This window comes from Myotis lucifugus, unplaced genomic scaffold (assembly GCF_000147115.1).
Source record: "Myotis lucifugus unplaced genomic scaffold, Myoluc2.0 scaffold_12, whole genome shotgun sequence".
NCBI classification, from domain to species: Eukaryota; Metazoa; Chordata; class Mammalia; order Chiroptera; family Vespertilionidae; genus Myotis; species Myotis lucifugus.
This window is the reverse complement of record NW_005871060.1, coordinates 8,829,919-8,852,047: the sequence shown is the minus strand read 5'-3', so window position 1 is coordinate 8,852,047 and position 22,129 is coordinate 8,829,919. Positions and strand designations below refer to the sequence as shown.

The 22,129-nt window shown below is 41.5% G+C and overlaps 2 protein-coding genes and 1 pseudogene across 2 annotated transcripts in view; 2 read left to right on the top strand and 1 right to left on the bottom strand.

Annotated features, from left to right (window-relative positions):
• Positions 1-22,129, top strand: part of LOC102417789 (ATP-binding cassette sub-family G member 2) — a 140,456-nt gene that overhangs the window by 13,958 nt on the left and 104,369 nt on the right. The window lies entirely within an intron of this gene.
• LOC111822977 (ATP-binding cassette sub-family G member 2-like) overlaps positions 1-22,129 on the top strand; it is a 66,320-nt gene that overhangs the window by 39,578 nt on the left and 4,613 nt on the right. Inside the window, exons 6-13 of the mRNA XM_006084603.3 lie at positions 1,608-1,765; positions 6,406-6,557; positions 8,257-8,361; positions 9,276-9,526; positions 15,515-15,597; positions 18,923-19,012; positions 19,592-19,716; positions 21,542-21,696. Coding sequence (XP_006084665.1) covers positions 1,608-1,765; positions 6,406-6,557; positions 8,257-8,361; positions 9,276-9,526; positions 15,515-15,597; positions 18,923-19,012; positions 19,592-19,716; positions 21,542-21,696 — 1,119 coding nt within the window. The remainder of the gene's footprint in view (positions 1-1,607; positions 1,766-6,405; positions 6,558-8,256; positions 8,362-9,275; positions 9,527-15,514; positions 15,598-18,922; positions 19,013-19,591; positions 19,717-21,541; positions 21,697-22,129) is intronic.
• On the bottom strand, positions 10,545-11,452 carry LOC111825051 (annotated as a pseudogene).

Below are 22,129 nucleotides of genomic sequence, written 5' to 3'. Positions count from 1 at the left end.
CCCCCAACTGCCCCCCCCCTTGCTGGCTTGCTTGCCCCCAACTGCCCCCCAGCAGCTGATCACCCCAACTGGCCCCCCGCTGGCCTGCTCACCCCCAACTGCCCCCCCTGCTGATCTGACCACCCCCAACTGCCCCCCCTGCTGGCCTGCTCGCCCCCTACTACACCCCTGCCTCCCCGCTGGCTTGATCGCCTCCAACTGCCCTCCCCTCCTGGCCTGATCGCCCCTAACCGCCTCTGCCACCATGGCTTTGTCCAGAAGGTCTCCCTGTCTAATTAGCATATTACCCTTTTATTAGTATAGATAGCTTCAAGTTTTTCTTTCTAAAGTATTTTAAAGAAAATTATAAATATCATTTTCACCTCTAAAACATTTTTTATTTAAAAAAAAGGAATTTGTCTACATTACTACAATGTCATTACCAACTAACAACATTAATTATATTTTAGCCGGGTGCGGTGGCGCGCACCTGTAGTCCCAGCTACTCGGGAGGCTGAGGCTGGAGGATCGCTTGAGCCCAGGAGTTCTGGGCTGTAGTGCGCTATGCCGATCGGCTGTCCGCACTAAGTTCGGCATCAATATGGTGACCTCCCGGGAGCGGGGGGGCCACCAGGTTGCCTAAGGAGGGGTGAACCGGCCCAGGTCAGAGACGGAGCAGGTCAAAGCTCCTGTGCTGATCAGTAGTGGGATCGCGCCTGTAAATAGCCACTGCACTCCAGCCTGGGCAACATAGCGAGACCCCGTCTCTAAAAAAAAAATTAAAAAAAAAATTTAATACTAGCTATATAGAGTCTACATATATTCACAGTTTTCCAATTGTTTCCAAAATGTCTTTTATAGCTCAATCATTATAGGATCTAATCAAGAGCATGAGTAGCATGTGATTATTATCTCTTTGGAGACTTTTACTATAAGAATTATTTCCTACCTCCTGCCTCCCCCAAAACCTTTCTGCTCCCCCACCACACACAGTGACACTGACTGGTTGAAAGACTGAGCCAGTCACCTGTAGAATGTTCTGCCTTCTGACTTTGCCTAAAAGGATGTCAGGAATTATGTGTTGTGTTAGGGTATAGACTGGGTCAATTTGGGAGGCCTTATGGTGATTTTATAAGTGCTAATGTGGATGGTAGAAAATGAGCTTTCTTAGCTGCCAAGGCCTAGTTTTTGAGTCCACTTGAGGACTTTTTCGGTGGGGGAGAAAGAAAGGGGCATAAGAAGACTAATAAATTCTAGATACTTTCACCTGTTCCTCTCCTATTTTTATCTTCCTTTTTGGATTGTGATTTCACTATGTCAGGGCCATGTCTTTAAGTTCTAACTTCTGATCTTAAAACTAAATATTTGACTTGATAAGGAACATATAGAACTGTTGAAAGCATGGGTTTCATATCTGGCTTAGCCATGTACCAGCTCTGACCTGAGCCTCAGTTTACTTGATTAATTAAAGAGAAACCATTCTCTTCTCTCAGATACTCATTTACTTGCAGTTCAGAATATATGAGGACACGAGACAAAGTGCCTCTTATAGGGTTGGCACATGTTAGCAGCTCAACAAACGATAGTGCCTGTGGTTGTTTTTGTTAATAATAACATTTGTGTGTTAGGTTGGAACTCAGTTTATTCGTGGTGTGTCTGGAGGAGAAAGAAAAAGGACTAGTATTGGAATGGAGCTTATTACCAATCCATCCATCTTGTTCCTGGATGAGCCCACAACTGGCCTAGACTCAAGCACAGCTAATGCTGTCCTTTTGCTCCTGAAGAGGTAAGCGCTATGGGAACATTGTTCTCACATTCATCCAACATCTGATGCCCTGCTATGTACCATGTATGAATCTTGGTGCAGGGGATTCAGCAATGAGCACAACACACAAACATTTCTCCCTTCTTTGTTGGAGGGGAATAATCAATTAGCAAATATAAGTGTTTCAAGAAAAATGAAGAAGTGTAAGAATATAGGGAAGGCTGATGTGGTGGAGGAGGAGGGTGCCGTATTACATAGCAGGATGGTCAGGGAAGACCTCAGGATGTGCCATGTGAGCTGTGAGTGAGATCTGGAGATCTGAGGAAGAGAGTTCTCATTGGAGGGAACAGCCAGTGGCCCTGGGGAGAGCATGCATAATGTGTTTGGAACTCAAGAGGCCAGAGGGAATGGAACCCAGTGACCTAAGTGGAGTGGGGGGGGGGGGGGAGGGTTGGTGTAGTAGTTTGTCCAGGCTGCCATAAAATAGTACCACAGACTGAGTGGCTTAAGCAATAGAAATTAGTTTTTTCACAGTTTTGGAGACCAGAAGTCCATGATCAATGTCTTGTGAGGATTGTTTCTTCGGAGGCCCTCTCCTCGGCTTGTAGGTAGCTGTGTTCTCACTGTGTCTCACTTCATATTCCCTAGGTGTGTCTCATCTCCTCTTCTTATAAGAACATTAGTATTTATCAATTAAGGTTCACCCCTATGATCTTCTTTAACCTATGTTACCTCTTTAAAGATTTTATCCGCAGCCCTAGCCCTTTGGCTCAGTGGATAGAGCACTGGCCTGCTGACAGAAGGGTCCTGGTTTGATTCTGGTCAGGGACATGTACCTTGGTCGCAGGCTCGTGTGGGAAGCAACCAATCAATGTCTCTCACATTGATGTTTCCCTGTCTGTGTTTCTCAGCCTCCCTACCACTCTCTCTAAAAATCAATGGGAAAATATCCTCGGGTGAGGATTAACAACAACAACAACAACAAAAGATTCTATCTGCAAATATAGTCACATTTTGAGGTACTGGGGCTTACAAATTCAACATATGAATTTTTGGGAGATATCATTCATTCCCTAACAGAATAGGACATGAGATGGAATAGAGTGGGTGACAGATTAAAAAAATAAGAACTCTGGCTTTTACTGTCCTTAAGTGACATGGTAAGCTTTAGAGTTTTATTTTTCATTTTTTTAATATAGTAAGATTTATTTTAATTTTTCAATCTGAACAAACAAACCCCAAAACAAAAAACCAAACTATACTCATATATACAGTGCCGACATTTTCAGAGCACTGACATTAGGAAACCCTGTGTTTCTCTTTAGTCCTATGACAATACTGTATATGCCACAACAAGATTTACAAAAACAGCCCTAGCTGGTTTGGCTCAGTGGATAGAGCATCCGCCTGCAGACTGAAGGGTCCCAGGTTTGATTCCAGTCAAGGGCACATGCCCAGGTTACAGGCTCCATCCCCAATAGAGGGCATACAGGAGGCAGTTGCTCAATGATTCTCTCTCATCATTGATGTTTCCGTTTCTCCCTTCCTCTCTGAAATCAATAAAAAAAGATATACCTTTTAAAAAAAGATTTACAAAAACAATTGCATCAGCAGTCATACAGACACCATGGTTTTATATTTCAGTTCACAAGAAGAACCAGACGTCTCCCATTTCCCGGCACTTTGGTTCCTCATACCACTGCCCTTTGCAGCCAGCAGGGCAGGTTCCCACACAGGCTTTTAGAACATCAGCTTTTAATACACAACGGTGGCTGTTTGGGAAGTCACCTCCTTTTCAGACCCAAACGTAAATAATGAGGAATTTGCCCTTTAAAAATAATAACCTTTGGTTCAGCAATGGGAATGGTGACGTTTACCCTCCAAAAGATGTGTAGAAAAGTTGCATGAAAGGAAAAATAAACCTGTTGCAAAGCAGTCTTATTTATGCTATAGTTCAGAACATGACACTGCCTTAAAAGTTTGAAAAGATTACAACTGTGTGACAAATCTAATGAAAACAAACTGATTTGGTAAAGGTTCAAAGATCACATGCCAGCACAGCATCACTTCACACACGTGCCCGCACTCCCGCTGCCGTGAGCAGTGGTGATGCCCCATCGCTGTGTTCTGACATAAGGCACCAAGTCTGAATATGCCATACACTCCCTTATGTCATGTTACCTGTTCCATACCAGTGAATTCTTTGAAATGAAAAAGAATAAACACTTTAGGACACAGTGTACTGTGCCCACCATCCCCTCAAACCTCTCCTCTCCCAGGCCCATTAAAAAAATGTTTTTAAGAGAGAGGGAAAAGGAGAGGGACAGAGAGATAGAAACATTGATGAGAGAGGAACATCATTGATCGGCTGCCTCCTGCACGCCCCCCTACTGGGGATTGAGCCCAGAACCTAGGCATATGCCCTGACCTGGAACTGAACCAGCAACCTCTTGGTTCCTGGGTCAACCGCTGAGCCACACACCGGTTGGCATTCCCTCCCTATTATTACTTTGCTTCCTCTGATGCCCATGTAATCAAGGCTCTATGCTGGCATGAGAAGAAAACATGAAGATGGGAGGATGTCTGAGATTTTAGACATCTTAAGTTTGAGATGTCAATTGCACATATAAGTAAAGATGCCAAGTAATGGATCTGGGTTCAAGTTTAGTTAGAGAATAAATCCATGGTGTTTTTATCATTTGTAACTATGTTAACAGTGTTCATTAGAGGAATGATGAATTGATAATACTGTAAATATTTTCACTATGTTTTGGACTAGTGAGCACACAAGCATCGTTCCCCATCCTGGAGCTCGAACCCAAACGTTTTCAAGCTCCACTGTGCACACCGATCACCTGGGGTCTTGTTAAAATGCATTTTCTTCTTCTGCAGTTCTGAGGCGGAGCCCAAGAGTCTCCATTTCTCATTGGAGGTACTGATCCTGATGCCATTGATGCTCAGACCACACTTAGAGGAGCTCCCAGTCCTTTCCTGGCTCCTTATTGCCTACTGATTGAAGTTCCAGCTTCTGAGTAAAGGGATTCATCACGTGCTTACTTTCTGATGCAGTCTCTTTTGTTAGCTTCTCTTCTCTTCACCCCTCAACTCGACTCTGCAATGACACTGAACTACTTGCAGCTTCCCAAATAGACCTTTCATCACACACTTTGTTCTCCATGTTCCTTCCCCTTGACTGTACTTTCTTTCTTCAGGGCTTATTCCTGTTGGCCCCCTTGACACTATCTTATATCATCTTCAGACTGGGTTATAGCCTCCTATTTTGCTTACAAGGGATCCTCAGCTACTTCTAGTCCACATTGTATTCAAATGATGGATTTACTGGCCTGATCCTCTTGAGGCAGAATTTGTACAACACTGCTAGCATAGCGTAGGTGCTTATAAAGTGCTTCAGTTGAAGTGATTCTTCTCATAAAATATATTTACTAATAACAGTTTTAGAACAGTGATTTTAGCCTTTGTTTCTAGTAAATCCTGTGTAAAGGTAGTTTAGCAATGTTTTGGCCATGGGCCAACAAACCCTAGCCCTGCCCCTTACCAACTGTGACACCGGGGGCCAGTTGCTTAACCTTCTAGACCTTATCTGTAAAATGAAGGTAACAATACCGTCAGTACTATCAGTACTGCTTTATGACTGCCTTGTATAAATATTGTGAAAATTCAGATACAAGTATTTATATTTAACAAAGATATAGTAAGTATGCAGTAATGTTAATGGTATTATTGGGAGAGAAAAATGAACACCAATTCCTAAAGGCTTGAAGACTTCAGTGGTCAATGAGAATGGGACTACAACCATTATTTTAATATTTAGTCCATAGTAAGTTTTCAAAGTTGTGTGTACTTACAAGTTACCTGGGTGCCTTTAAAATATTTTTTTATTTTTTAAAATATATTTTTATTGATTTCAGAGAGGAAGGAAAAGGGGGAGATAGAAACTTCAATGATGAGAAAGAATCATAGGTCTGCTGCCTTCCGCACGCCCCCTACTGGGTATCGAGCACAACCTGGGCATGTGCCCTGATGGGGAATCGAACTATGACCTCCTGGTTCATGGGTTGACGATCAACCATTGAGCTACACTGGCCAGGCAGTTGGTGCCTTTTTATAATATGGATACCATAGAACCAATAGGTCTAGGAAGACTGTCCAGGAATCTGCATTTTTTATTAATCTTGGAATTCATTGTGGATTGTTCATGGGATACAATTTTAAAAGCCTTAATCTTTCATAAAAGTATTGAACCTAGGTCCCCTTACTCTCTGAGAGATAAGATGGGATGAAAAGTTAGTAAGAAAAAATCAAGTTGAACCAGGAACAAATGAACTAAAGGCAGGAATAAAGTTTTTTGTGTTTGTTTTTGAAGTACAAGATTCAGATGTTTTTTAGTTTTTTAAAAATAATTCTTTATTGTTGAAAGTATTATATATGTCCCCCTTTTTCCCTCATTGACCCCCATAGCCGGTCCTCCCTGCCCCCCTACCCCACCCCAGGCCCTCACTGCCCCATTGTCTGTGGCCATGGGCCAAAAATATATGCATACAAGGTCCTCAGTTGATTACCTCCCACTCACTCACCCTCCCCTGCCTTCCCTCCAAGATTCAGATGTTGAATGACTCATTATTTTCTCACTTTTACCTTAGGATGTCTAAACAGGGACGAACCATCATCTTCTCCATTCATCAGCCTCGTTACTCCATCTTCAAGTTGTTTGATAGCCTCACCTTATTGGCCTCAGGAAAACTGATGTTCCATGGGCCTGCTCAGGAAGCCTTGGGATACTTTGCATCAGCTGGTATGGTCACCTTTTCATGCAGTGAGATCCTTCCTTAATAGAATCCTGAAAGAGAGCAGGGGAGGTGGTCAGAGTGCTGCTTGGTCTTTGAGTAGAGATAACATGGATTCCACCACTCCAGACCATCTTTGGTCAGTTTGGTGCTAGAATTTGTCTTCATTTTGCATCCCTGGCTCGCTATTTAGGTTGCTTTCTTGACCTGGTTGAGTGTGAATGCATACCCTGTGTATGTGTAGGACTATTTCTACTGGGACTATACTATTCTGCTTCCCAGTTCTACTGCCCTTTTCCTAACAGTTCAAGAAATATATGGATCTCATAATCAGTTATTAGTCTAACTGAACTTTTTTTGAAAAGCCTAATACTTTCCTTCCCCCAAAATCATTTGTCTTCTTGACCATATAACAGATCAAGCTGTATCATTTTTCTACCTTGGTTGGGAGGTTGATGAGGGTTCATGGAGATGCTGCTTAATTTTCTAGTAACCTTAGACTGAAGATTTAGTCCTTGAGTGGATATGAGTGACTTACCAGTTAATGGAATGGCTACTCCTGAGTCTGACTTCGATGGGCCAGCATTTCTGACAGTTCTGGGCTGCCTGGTTCTATTTCAGATGAAAAGGTGTAAGTTTTTATGACTCATGCATCTGCTTCATTTTAGAGATACTTGGATATTATTATAGACTAGAGGCCCAATGCACAAAATTCGTCCAAGAGTAGGCCTTCCTTCCCCCAGCTGCCAGCACTGGCTTCCCTCTGGCACCCGGGACCCAGGTTTCCCTCTGGCACCCTGGACCCAGGCTTCCCTCCAGCCACCAGCAGGCACCCGGGACCTGGGCTTCCCTTGCAGCCACTGCTTCACCCGGAAGGTTGTCCGGAAGGATGTCCGGTCTAATTAGTATATTATGCTTTTATTATTATAGATGATGCTCCTTGACTCCAAATATAGTTTTAAATATTTTATAGCTATCTTTGAAATTTTATTTTTTGTTTAATCTCTATCATGTAACATACCTGGATCTGGGGAGTGTAGGGCAGATGAATCTAAGAGAAGACTACAAGCCAAGTTGAGTTCAGATGATCAGGTAAAGAAGTGAAGGTAAAGCATTCAGGTGTGCCATGCTGGTCACATCCTCTTGAGAGCTATTTGTTCTCTATGCTGTAATTATAGCAGCATAAGAGATGATAATTTGGACCTGAATTTAGTAGGTGGAGAAGCAACCATTGCTAAAGTGGGTACTGGCATTTTGGCAGTCCCTAGGTGAACCCAGAGAACAGAACCCTGGGCTGGCTTTGCTTGTTACCTTGCTTTGAGGAGCATTAGTCCTACCTATAACTTTATTTCTTTTTCAACTTTTATTTTTCTTGGACTGATATTTATTTTTTTTAACATGTACTGATAAACACCAGAGCATATTAATAGCTGTTTCAGATCTCATGAATTATGTCAGTAAGGCTTTCTGAGAGTTCTTTAAGGTTGGTTTGGAGCAGGTTTTGTGCCAGGAGACAGAATTGTTGACATATTGTGTGATTGAATATGTAAAAAGAAAGAGTAAATTAGTGAGGGCAGAAGAGAGAAAGAAGAGAGGGAGAAGTCATTATATTCTGTCTCCCCAGCCTCATCTCCCTCACCCCCTGAAAGTGAGTCTTTATTTCCTAAGACCATCATGCTTGTGTACCTGGGTTCCCTTCTTCTGTAGGTTACCAGTGTGAGTCCTATAATAACCCTGCCGACTTCTTCCTGGATGTCATTAATGGAGACTCCTCTGCTGTGGTATTAAACAGAGTAGTTGAAGATGATGAAGGTATGTGCATCTGTCTAGAGTCACACATTACCTAATTGAATTGCCTGAAGTTCAGCAATGTGGTAGCTCATTAAAATGTAGCTTTGTGAATTATATAACTAATGTTGCCCTCTGATACCAGTTGTATCTGGTGGACCATCATCTCACATGGTGGAAGTGGGGAGGGAGCTCTTGGGGCCTTTTAGAAGGGTACTAACCTCATTCACAAGGGCTCTACCCTCATGACCTAATCACTCCTCAAAGGCCCCACCTTCATATATCATCACATTGGGAATGGATTTCAGCATATGAATTTTTTGGGGAAATAAACATCCAGTCTGTAATACCAGTTGGCACAGATTTTGTTGTACATAAGGATTAAAAAAATAATAAAAATAGATAAATTAATTAATTTTTTAAAAAATTACAAGTTCCTATGGTATGTTTATTTTATTTATAAATTTTCACCTGAGGATATGTTTATTGATTTTTAGAGAGAGAGGAAAGGAGAGAGAAAGACAGAGAGAGAGAGAGAGAGAAAGAGAGGGAGAGAGAAAGAAATATCAATCTTTTGCCTCCCACTAGGGATCAAACCTGAAACCTAGGTATGTGCCCTGACCCTTTTGGTGCACGGGGTGATGCTCCAACCAGCTGAGCAACCCGGCTGGAGTCCTATGGTAAGTTTATTTTAAAAGAATCAGACTACAAATATTATAGTTAGGGAAAGGTCAGTGGGTTTACTCTATCCATAAGTATATGGAAGCAGTCAGACCATTAACTTATTTTTCTAATGTGTAAAAGCAATGACAGGTCTAATCATTTTCATGCTAAAGCTTTAGAATTAAGATGTTAGGGAAGAATCTAAGAAAGGGGTTCCATAAAAATGGGCTAAGTTGTTTTGTTAATGTTTCCCTCTGTCCATTTTTATTCCAAAGCCCAAGAGACTGAAGAGCCTTCCAAGAGAGATAAGCCACTCATAGAAAAATTAGCTGAGTTTTATGCCAACTCTACCTTCTTCAGAGAAACGAAAGTTGAGTTAGGTCAACTCTTGGGGGATCAGAAAAAGAAGAAGAGCACAGCCTTCAAGGAGATCACCTATGCCACCTCCTTCTGCCATCAAGTCAGATGGGTTTCCAAGCGCTCCTTCAAAAACTTACTGGGTAATCCCCAGGCCTCCATAGCTCAGGTAACCTCACAGATATTCTAATTATGCTGTGAAATGCTCATCTGGGGACATTAGATTCTGCTGTAGTCTTTTTTAGGATTATGGTTATCTTCTACTCATCCTTCTATTTATTTATACCCTCTCTATTTGTGATATAGAAACAGTCAATAGAACAAATAAAACACAATTAAGTTTTTACATATAGGGAAATTTTTTAAGTACTTTTTTTTCTGGACTACCTAATTCAGAATTTTTATTGAGTTAGACAAGCTGTAAGAGGTCATCTTTGTAGAGAAAATTTTTTATCAAAAAGGGAAACAAGTCTGGCGTAATGGAGTTCATTTTTTTTTTAGAACAACTATGAGGTTTATAAACAAGTAATGGGAGAGAAAATTCTTTACATTTGCTTTCAATATGTCACAACAGGCCCAATCTGAAATACAATTTTAGGCTAGCAGTGTATAAAAGACTAGAGGCCCAGTGCATGAAATTCGTGCACTGGTAGGGTCCCTAGTGGCTGCCAGCTGCCAGCTGGGTACTCCTTCCCTTCCCCCAGCCAGCCTGCCCCCTGGTCAAACTCCCAGAAGAACTCCCATTGAGGGGACAATTTGCATACTATGCTTTTATTATATAGGATTTTTTATAATAATACTTTTGATAGATATAGTACCACTTAAAAACAAACAAACAAGCAAGCAAACAAACAAAAAACAACCCAACTCTGGCTATATTATTATTCCATTTGAGGACCTACTGAAACAATTTAGGTTACTGCTCCCAGCTAGCTCCTTAGGCACCAATCTGAAAAGCAAGTCTTCTCACATGTCATACACCACACATTCCATATATTTAAATAACCCCTAATCTATGGCACGTACTGATGAATCACTGAGAGGCATCAATCTCCAAGGCATGAGGTGACCGTGTTTGGAGCCTGTTTTCAGGTCTAGGATTGAGATGAATGAAAAAGAGGCAAAAGTAAGGTGGATTTTGGAGATGTCTATATGATTTCTACTTATGGACACTCCCAAAGATGAGTTTAATCTGGCATATGAATATTTAACTTGGGAGATGGGGGAACATATTTTCTAGGACTTTGAGTTATAACTACCTGGCCTTCTTCCCAAACATTAGAGCAATTTTAGGAGCATCTGGAGCTGATGTTTCTTCAGCATCTTCCCTATCTTCATTATGTAGATCATATTCTCTTAAAAATGGGAAAATTTCAAGCAGAAACTGACAAATCTCTGTGAACACCAAACCACCAATGGTTGCCCCCTTTTTGCCTAAATGGAGTGCCATGAAAGCTATTAAAGCCAAAGGGGACGGATATGGAGATGTAAGAGAATGTATTGTGGCCATCACATCTACGAACCAGCAGAACCTCAAAAGTGAGCAGGGGAACCCCAATGGTGATCCACCTGATAGCCATGGTCACGTGGTTTTTTGCTCCAGGACAACCACATCCAGGGACGAAGGAACAGGAGGGACCGGACGATGTAATAGAGGATGAACAGGCAGAGGAACCACACGAGGACCCAGAGGGGCATGAATACCACCAGCCATTGTCCAGCCCTAGGGTGGTGGAGATGAACTGCAGGGTGTTGGCGGAGCGCAGGATCTCCAGCTCCAGTGGCCTGTCTATGGAAAGCCCCACGCACTGGCAGCCAGGGCCTGGGGGAGAGGAAGAAGAGTGGCATGAAGACCAGAATGTTGAACATGAGCAGCAGCAGGTGGATGCCCACTGCGATCAGCCTGGCTTTGGGCCCTAACGCCTGCCCGCACCCACGGAGGTGCCTGCGATGGCAGGGAGGTTCCATAGCCACAGAGGGGCGAGGACCACCCAGCAGCTCCACTGGATGATACCCTCCAGGCGGAGGAGCAGCAGCAGGCGAAGACGAGGAAGTTTCTGGGGTTGGAGTCCTGGAACAGGCCCCAGGGGTTCATGGCAAAGCCCCTGCCAGCCCACCTGGGCCTGCTGCTCAGCCCTGCTCTGCAGGGGTGGAGTCTACAATGCGCCCGGCCGCCTTCCCCACCCGCCTGCGTGGCCTCTGGGTGGGCAGGGGCTGCGGGGAGGAAGCCAAGCCCAGGTTGTCACCAGAGCAGTGGCACCGAGCATGTGGCTGGCCTGCACTCCATGCCTATTTCAAAGGCAGTTACTGCTTGTGGTGCCCTCAGGGCTGGGGGTGGATGCTTCCTGATGGCGCCAGGAGCCTGGAGTTCATTCTTTACTGTGATTTATGCATCACTTTTTTTTTTTTAACTTGGAAAATAACTTCAATTTCTCTTGCCTCTAAAAGTGTTTTTAAGGTGTCTTGTCCAAGTCATATATATGGCAGCTCTGGGCAGGGCGTGATTGGAGTGTGGAGCTGTTTCTGCTACACCACAATTCCGCATCTTCTGGTGCTGGGCTCCCTTTAGCTGCAAACCCCAGGCACAGTACCTCCAGGTCACACGCTCAGCCTATTTGCCTCCTCAGTGAACTCAGTTCCACAAAAGAAATTCTAACAATGTTCACAGCCCTGGCAATCTCATAGAATAAGCATAGAACCTTGCATCTCTGAGCATCTGACTGGAGGGGAGGTACAGCTCTTGTTCAGATTTGTGAATACTGGAATATTAGTTTAGGGCAGGAGTAGTCAAACCGTTTTTCTAAGGACCAGATAGTGAATGTTTTAGGCTTTGCAGGCCATGTGGTATTTGAGTTATGCAGTCAACTTCCATTTTAGGGAGAAAGCAGCCATAATCATACATAAAAATATGAGCATGGCCCGGCTGGTGTGGCTCAGTGGTTGAGCATTGACCTATGAGCCAGGAGTCACGGTTTGATTCCTGGTCAGGGTACATGTCTGGTTTTGGGTTTGTTCCCCAGTGTGGGGTGTGCAGGAGGCAGCTGATCAATGATTCTCATCATTGATGTTTCTATCCCTCTATTCCTTTCCCTCCCTTTCTCTAAAATCCATTTTTAAAAACCTGTTTGACTTAAAGTTTAAAAGAATATGAGCATGGCTGTGCTCCAATTGAACTATTCATGGACACTGAAATAAGAATTTCATATAAATTTCAAATAATCTATTAGTATTTGAATATCACAAATTTCTCTCTCTCTCTCTCTCTCTCTCTCTCTCTCTCTCTCTCTCTATTAAAAGTAAAAGGTAAAAACCATTGTTATCTCGTGGATTGAAGAAATAAGTGAAGGGCCCTGTTTGGCCTGTGGGCCATAGCTTTCTGACCACTGGTTTGGGTTTTTAAACTTGCCTGTATGTCATTTGCTTCTTTAAATGTTTGAATGTGTAGCTATAAAAATGTTTTATGGCCTCCTGCTGATAAATCTTGTATCTATAGTCTTAGAGCTGTACTTAGTCTTTGAACTAGTCATTTACATGAGTCAGACTTTGCCTCTGATAATGCAGTTAACCAGAGGCTATATTTGGAAGGTCTTGGATGGAATAGATTCTCTGTATAAGATTTCATGTTCATTGAATGTGCTACGGGTTTTCCGATCAAATCAATTTGGAAAACATTATCATATCTCTTGGAGACCCATTGTTTCTGTTAGCATATTAAACATTTGAATATGCATCCATTTTTGTAGTGATGGCCATAAACATCCCTCAGAACTCACCTTGAGAAATGGTAACATTTGAACAAAGCTGCAATCACATATTTAGGGAATTTTTTGCTTTCTTTCTTTTTCTGTTCAGATTAGAGGCCAGATACACAAATACATGGACAGGGTCTCCTTGTCTACTCTGTTGTACAGTGTTTGTCTGTTTTTGTTTTTTTTAAATACAAGAAAGAATTGCCGAAGCCGGTTTGGCTCAGTGGATAGAGCGTCGGCCTGCGGACTGAAAGGTCCCAGGTTCGATTCCGAACAAAGCTGCAATCACATATTTAGGGAATTTTTTGCTTTCTTTCTTTTTCTGTTCAGACTAGAGGCCAGATACACAAATACATGGACAGGGTCTCCTTATCTACTCTGTTGTACAGTGTTTGTCTGTTTTTGTTTTTTTTAAATACAAGAAAGAATAACATAGATGTACCTTGTAAAAACATAACAACAGTACAGGATTAATCATTTTGTCAACATGTTTGAAAGCTGACTTTGAAAATACTTTTAGAACTTTTAAGTCTTTCAAAAATATCCTAATGAAAATACTGATAATTTGTTAGTATAACATACCAAGTTTGAATGTAAAAGAAACAAACCATGTGGAGTGTCCAGTTTAAAAGTCAGAGTATTCTTAAAGTTGTACTGTGTGAAACTATAGCCTTGTATACATATTCATGCATATATGTTGATAGAGTCGTCATCACTCATTTGGGAGGTTGATCTGTTGATAGGAAGTACAGGGTTTTCTGAGGGTAATTAAAATATGCCAGGTAAATATATATACTTTTGCAAATTTATTGCCTATTAACAATGGAATTTTTTACGTTTTTATTGATTTCAGAGAGGAAGGGAGAGGGAGAGAGAGATAGAAATACCAATGATGAGAGAGAATCATTGATTGGCTGGCTTCTGCACACATCCTACCAGGAATTGAGCCCACAACCCAGGCATGTGCCCTGACTGGAAATGGAGCCATGACCTCCTAGTTCATAGGTTGACCCTCAACCACTGAGCCATACCAGCTGGGCAACACTGGAATTTTTAAAGGCCATCTCAAATCATATTCTTTCCAGACTGTGGTCTTCACAAACCAGCCTTCACAGATTCTGGCCCTGTTCTCCAAGCTGGTCTGCTCCATGTCTAGAGTGTGTTTGACAAGTTACTTCAAGTCTGATACCATTGCAAGGTTGTCTGACTGAGATTTTTTTTTTTAACTTTGAAGGTTCCAAGGTACATGGTGGGATATTTTATTTTTCTTCTATTAGCGTTTCTTATACTTTTATATTTAATACAATTTGAAAGTACAATAAGCAGAGTTTTTTAAAACTTTAAATAAATTATATCATAATACAGTTCTTAACCCTTCACATATAGATGTGTCTTTAAGAGACATTTTAGTATTCTTAAAAACAAAGTGAGGTCCCCGTATTTCCTTATCATGCAAAATTCCAGTGTTATAAATTTTATGTGTGCTTTAAAAGTTGTTTTTAATGCTAAGAGTAACATTAAAATTTTAATATTCTGTTTTCACTTAGACCTCTTGAAACAATGCATGTTCATTAGCACAAAGGTTAAGTGTTCAGGCCAGAACTCTGAGCCACTTGAATTTTCTTTTGCTTCCCCAACAATTTGCTAGATGCTTGCACTATTCTCTGCTCTCTGTGGCATTCCCGGGCCCAGCAGCCTGAACTGGCCCCTGAACTGGCAGTGCCTGGGAGTCCCCGGAGGAACCCAGCTTCTCCAGTAGTCTCCTTCCTTCTCCTTCAGTCTCCCCAACAACAGATATATTATTTTTATTTTATTTTATTTTATTTATTTTTTATTTTTTTAAATATACTCCATTGATTTTTTACAGAGAGGAAGGGAGAGAGATAGAGAGCTAGAAACATCGATGAGAGAGAAACATCGATCAGCTGCCTCCCACACATCCCCCACTGGGGATGTGCCCACAACCCAGGTACATGCCCCCGACTGGAACCGAACCTGGGACCCCTCAGTCCGCACGCCGACGCTCTATCCACTGAGCCAAACCGGTTTCGGCAAATATATTATTTTTAATTTTAATTTAGAAGGCAGTCTAATAGCATACACTGTTTTATATTTTTCCAAGGACTTTGGGCAAACCATTTAAATGATGTTTTTGAATACTTACATGGAGAGAATACTTAAATAGAGAGATTTGATTATAGCCATATCCCTGCTATCCCAAATAAATATATACACACTTTAACAGTTGGTAGCTCAATTTTGAAATTGAAATGTATTTTAATAAACATTGCCTTTATAATTATTCAGAGTGTGTATATACATTTTTTGGGACATCCTATATATTATAATAATAAATGGTATGCCAAGTTTTTACCTTTAATTGAAACTCTTTTTTTCTTTTTGAAAAGATAATTGTAACAGCCTTCCTGGGGCTGGTTATAGGTGCCATTTTCTATGATCTGAAACATAACCCTGCTGGAATCCAGAACAGGTAAGTAATTTTGGATCTTGACTTTGAGAAAGCACTGTTACTTTATTCAAGGTTATGAAAGTTTATTAAAAATTTGAATTTCAGACAAGTACAGGACAAACTGAGGAGTAGGATAAATCAGTGAAGTGTAGACAGAATGGAAGAGTTAATTTTCATATATATGGAAATTTCATGTAAAAAATACAGAACATAAAATTTACCCTCCTATTCAGTTTTAGCTGTGCGGTTCAGGGGCATTAATTACAATCACATTGTTGTGCAGTCACCACCAACATAAAGTCCAGAACATTTTTCATATTTCCAAACTGAATCTCTGTACTCATTGAACAATAACTCCATACTTGCCCTTTTCCCAGCCCCTGGAAACCACTGTTATACTTCCTGTCTCAGAGTGTGACTACTGTAGGTACCTCATATAAGTGTATCATACAGTACTTGTCCTTTGTGACTGGCTTATTTGCCTGAGCATAATATCTTCAAGCCTATCCATCTTGTAGCATTTCTTCCTTTTAAAGGCTGAATAACATTCCATTGTATGGAAGCCCCATGTTTTGCTTACCCATTTATTTGTTCATGGACACTTGGGTTGCTTCCATGTTTTGGCTCTTATGAGTAATGCTGCTATGCACATGGGGGTACACATAAATGTGTTTGAGTCTCATTTTAAGTTCTTTTAGATATAAACTCAAAAATGGAGTTACTGGGTCAGTTAGTAATTCTATTAATTTTTTTGAGAAACTTCCATCCTGTTTTCCTACAGCAGCTGCACCATTTTGCATTTCTATCAGCACTGCACAACGGTTCAGTTTCTCCCCAAGATGGGCAGCACTTACTGTGTTTCTTTATAATAGCCACCCTAATTGGTGTGAATTGGTATCTCTTTGTGGTTTTGATTTGTATTTCCCTAGTGATTAATGATGCGGAGCATCTCTTCATGTAGTTATTGGCCTTTTGTATGTTTTCTTTGGAGAAATATCTACTCAAGTTCTTTGCCCATTTTTTAAATTATATTTTTTAAATTGTGGAGCTGTAAGAGATCTTTTTTAAAAGAAATATTTTTATTGATTTCAGAGAGGAAGGGAGAGAGAGAGACAGAAACATCAATGATGAGAGAGAATAGTTGATCGGCTGCCTTCTGCAGGCCCCCTATTGGGGATCGAGCCTGAAAACCAGGCACGTGCCCTTGACCGGAATCAAACCCAGAGCCCTTCAGTCCACAGGTTGACACTCTATCCACTAAGCTGAACTGGCTAGGGCAGTAAGAGTTCTTTATATATTCTGGATATTAACCCCTTATTTTTTACAGATATCTTTTGACATTCTGTGGGTTGTCTTTTCACTCTGTTAAAAGTGGTCTTTGATACACATAATCCAGTTTATTTTTTCTCTTTTGTTGCCTGTGAGTTAATTACCTTTCTGGTTTTTTTTATTTGTTTGATGTAGGGAAGTTTTTTTCTAACTGTAACATGGAGTACTAGCTTGTAAAGAATTAGAACACACTAAATTCTTTAACAAGAAGTATTTAATATTATAAAATAAATCCTTATAATTTAAAAGGAGTTTCAGTATCTATGTTTCAATTCCTTATGAACATTACTGTACTGTTAGATGTAAGACAATAAATTGAGCTGAATGTTGCCATGTCCCGTGTTTCTGAAATTAGCTAATACTTTGATATTACGTCTTTTTGTGTCTAGAAAGTTGCATATCTGCTTGTGTATTGGCTATTTTTCATTTCTTATCAATGTATAAATATTTATTTTTCTTTTTTAAAAAATATATTTTATTGATTTTTTACAGAGAGGAAGGGAGAGGGACAGAGAGTTAGAAACATCGATGAGAGAGAAGCATCCATCAGCTGCCTCCTGCACACCCCCTACTGGGGATGTGCCCACAACCAAGGTACATGCCCTTGACCGGAATCGAACCTGGGACCCTTCAGTCCCCAGGCCGACACTCTATCCAGTGAGCCAAACCAGCCAGGGCTACTTTATTTTTCTTTAAAAACTTTTTTCTTTATTTTTTACACATTTACTTTTAATACAGCCTGTTGTCTATGTTGTTTATTATTATTTTTATTCTTATTCTTATTGGTGTTAAAAAGTTCCTTTAATAAAGAAACAATCCTTTGTCTATGGACTCTTTGTGTTTAGGGTTGCACACTTGGGTTTACATTTTTAAAAAATGCTCTCTTAATTTTGTGTCATTTAAATAATGCACCACTTCATCTCTTTTAGTATCCACTCACATTCTCAATGTTAATTAAATTATTTGGTTGTGCTAGGAAGTGCAACACTGTTTTGGAGATGCTGGCATGCTTCCATAAAATGTATAGTTCTATCAAAGTACAGATGAAATGAATACTTTCCTTTTTGAACCTTAATTACTTTACGGAGAGAGAAACATTAATGGTCTTCCTTTTTCATACGTGTACAAATTAATTTTTCCTTTAGAGGCATGATTGGCTTTCGTTTTGAGCACATTGGAAACCATGCTGACAGTGGGTTATCCAGGATAATATGAAAGTTTTCCTCATGATTGTGTGGTGAATGTATGTAATGAGGTATTGCTAGAGGTTTCCCTACACTCTTTCATTTTGACTCCTCGTTCTTAGTTTCTTCTTTACTCAACTTTGACAAAGTGGCTAATGGAGGTTTTAACCTTTGCAGACTTTCTTTATTTGGCTATTTCTCTGTTCATACATTAGGATGGTACTTGTGTTTTTGTTAGTTCAAATGAATGGTGGTAGCATGTTTATGACCTAGGTAATCATCACCTTGGCTGCCATAACAAAGAACCACAGATGGGATGGGTTAAACAACAGAAATGTATTTCTTACAATTCTACAGAGTAGGATGCCGACATGTTTGGGTTCTGATGAAGACGCTCTTCTGGCTTGCTCCTTCCTGCTGCGTCCTCCCATGGCACAGAGAGCTCTGAAAAATCTCCCTTTTTTCTAAGGGCACTAATGTTGTCATGAGGGACCCACCCCTCATGACCTCATCTAAACTTACTTACCTTCCAAAGTGCCACCTCTAAATATCACATTGAGGGGTAGGGTTTCAACACAGGGAGAGCACAATTCAATCCATGCCAACCCAGGACTATGAAATTCAAACTGTGCTCTATGGAGTCCCAGGGGCACCACTGTGGAGACACTGGAATGGGGAGAGATCTGAGGGGAATCACTCTTCCCCTCCCTCACCGTGTTAACCTGAGCAGCTAATGTCGTAAGATATCATGTGAGGAAACAGTTCAGCAGGTAGGAATGATCTAAGAAAGTGTAATTGACTGCAGTGCTTTTCTTCCCCTTCTCTCACCGCAGAGCTGGGGTGCTCTTCTTCCTGACCACCAACCAGTGTTTCAGCAGCATATCATCCGTGGAGCTCTTCGTGGTGGAGAAGAAGCTCTTCATGTGAGTGTGGCTCTGTTCCGGGAAGGGCGCTGTCCAGTGTCAGGGCTGTTGGTCAAACTGGTCACATCCAGAAGTTGGCCACAGATTGGTCCCTGGGATTACCAGTGTTCATTGAGAAAAAGCAGCCTGGGGCTGGGAGGGAAATCATGACCATGTGGGGCCTGAGACCAAGGGGAAAGGGAGTTTAAAGATTAGGGCACAGCCACAAGGACAACGGTACAGAGAATGCAAGCAATGGAGGTTGAATAGGATCTATTTGTTTTAGCAAATAAGAAGTCATGAGGACCTTGACATGAAAAGTTTGAGGGGCTTGGTAGAGAGAAAGTAGTGGGATGAATTGTAAATTGAAGAGGGGTCCTTGCACAGAGCTCTTGGGAACCAGGTCTCAGGGAAGGCGTGCACCTGAGATGATGCCCGATGCCGACTGGGTGAAGGTGGTGGGTTAACCTGGAGGATGTGAGAAGCTGTAGTTGTTAGACCCCTGCTGGCAGCAGAAATCAGGACAGCAAATGGTTTAATCATCCAGCCTGTGCCTTCTTAAACTAAAGTGGGATGCATCATGTGTATTTTTGTTTTTAGACATGAATATATCAGTGGATACTACAGAGTGTCATCTTATTTCCTTGGGAAACTCCTATCTGATTTACTGCCGATGAGGATGATACCAAGTATCATATTTACTTGTACAATATACTTCTTGTTAGGTAAGCAATAAGACAGAAAGTATGAGTCTATAGTCTTGGATGTGAGAGGAAGTTAATTTTTTTTTTTGCAAGCATGTTTTTGGTCCCCAAAACTATAAACCATGACATGATATAAGGAATCATCTATCTATTTTGTACCCTCTGAAGTAACTTTTCTCTGAGGATATTTATGTCAAGACTTTTCCTAAACGAACTTGTACACCTATTTATAAAACTACTAGAGGCCCAGTGCACGAAATTTGTACACGGTGTGTGTGTGTGTGTGTGTGTGTGTGTGTGTGTGTGTGTGTGTCCCTCAGCCCAGCCCTCACCCTCTTCAATCTGGAACCCCTTGAGGGATGTCTGACTGCTCGTTTAGGCCCAGTGCCACCTTAACGGGCAGTCAGACATCCCTCTCACAATCCAGGACTGCTGGCTCCCAACAGCTCACCTGCCTGCCTGCCTGATTGCCCCTAACCACTTCTGCCTGCCAACCTGATCACCCCCTAACCACTCCCCTGCCAGCCTGATCGACTCTTAACTGCTCCCCTGCCAGCCTGGTTGCCCCCAACTGCTCTACCCTGCAGGCCTGGTCCCCCCTAACTGATCTCCCCTGCAGGCCTGGTCCTCCCAACTGTCCTCCCCTGCTGGCCTGGGTTCCCCCCAACTGTCCTCCTTTGCAGGCCTGGTCACTCCCAACTGCCCTCCTCTGCCGGCCCGCACCCCTAACTGCCCTCCCCTGCAGGCCTGATTGCCCCCAACTGCCCTCCCCTGCTGGCCATCTTGTGGTGGCCATCTTGTGTATTGGAGTGATGGTCAATTTGCATATTACCTTTTTATTTGATAGGATATTTTACTCAGTGATGGTATGTGTCATATACAGACATGGAAAGAATTCATAAACTATTTGAGATTGTGCTGGAGGAGCTGGAGCTGGGGAATTTATATATATATATCTGTATAGTGAAAGAATGAGACTTTTGGGTGTATTGCTTTAATAAAAATACTTTTTTAATACATGTAGACGGATTCATTTGTGCATTGTGTTTAGGCTTCTCCCAGGCTTGGACTTCCATATATTTCACTGTATATATACACACACACACAGCAGAAATGAATATATTTTTTACAAAACACTATAGGGAAAGATTCACTGAAAGAGTTTAAACTTTCATTTTACAAATAGGGGTGTGTCTTAAACAATTAGGCACAGAACCTGGATCCTCAGCTCCTGACTAGTATTCTTGTGGCTGCTCTAATAGTGCTTCAATAGAGTGTATGACCCATAATAGTGCCCCATTATAGCATATACAGTAGTTTTGTGAAACTTCATTTAAGCCCACCCTCAATCCCAAGCTCTGTGGTGTTTGTCTCAGAGACCTGGCAGCACTCCCTCAGAGGGTGAAACGCCTGGAGGTCATGGGATCCTGATCTCCCAGTTTCTCCACTGTCACTGCTACAGCAAACGGTGAGGAAGGTGATATCTGGGGGGAAAGCATGTGCTCTTGACAAGTTTCCTTCTTAGCGAGAAGGCAGTAGAATTCTGGCCAGGTGTGTAGCCTCCAGCCCCCCGCCTCAGCACTCAGAAATTGGTAATAATTGTGCAACAGGGAGATTAGGAGTTACATGAAAATGTGCTTATGCAGTAGTATTAAAAAGAAAACTGTATGACATTTTTATATAGTTATATTTGAGGGGGGCAATGAAATTGGTGACTCATGGTGGTTCGATAGAGGATGAATTTTTTTAAATCTGATATTCATTTCTCTAAATATTTACACAATAAACAATTCCCTAACACACAGGGACCTAGGTGGTTGGATTAACCCCCTCTTTCCTTCCTAAGGATTGAAACCAAAGGTGGAGGCCTTCTTCATCATGATGTTTACCCTTATGATTGTGGCTTACTCGGCCAGTTCTATGGCACTGGCCATAGCAGCAGGTCAGAGTGTGGTATCCATAGCAACCCTTCTCATGACCATCTCCTTTGTGTTTATGATGGTGAGTAGGAACTGTGCTTCTCTGAGAAGCAATTATTTCCCCCTCACCCCCATTTCTTCTGCAAATTTACCTGTCTTAGAAAACTTGTTTTGGGGATTTTGTCAATGGGTCTCTTAGCTTTAAGGAAACCATATATTTAAATATAACATATTAGAGAGTGTGCCAACTTTTCCACAACCTTTTTTTTTGTGTGTGCTACTGTTCTAATATAATTATTATAACTTTAGTTAGCATGTTGTTACAAATGAGATTTTTAAAAAATGCTTCTTGGTGACATACAGTGAAAACTTGATGACTGGGAACTTCAAAACAGAAAAATTTTGATTGGAAGTTTCCCTCATAGAAATGGCAGGTTCATTGCCTGACTTCTATGCTGGTGTTAGAGAACTGCTGGCTTATTTTCCCAGCAACTGAGAGGGTTTATTTGGATCAA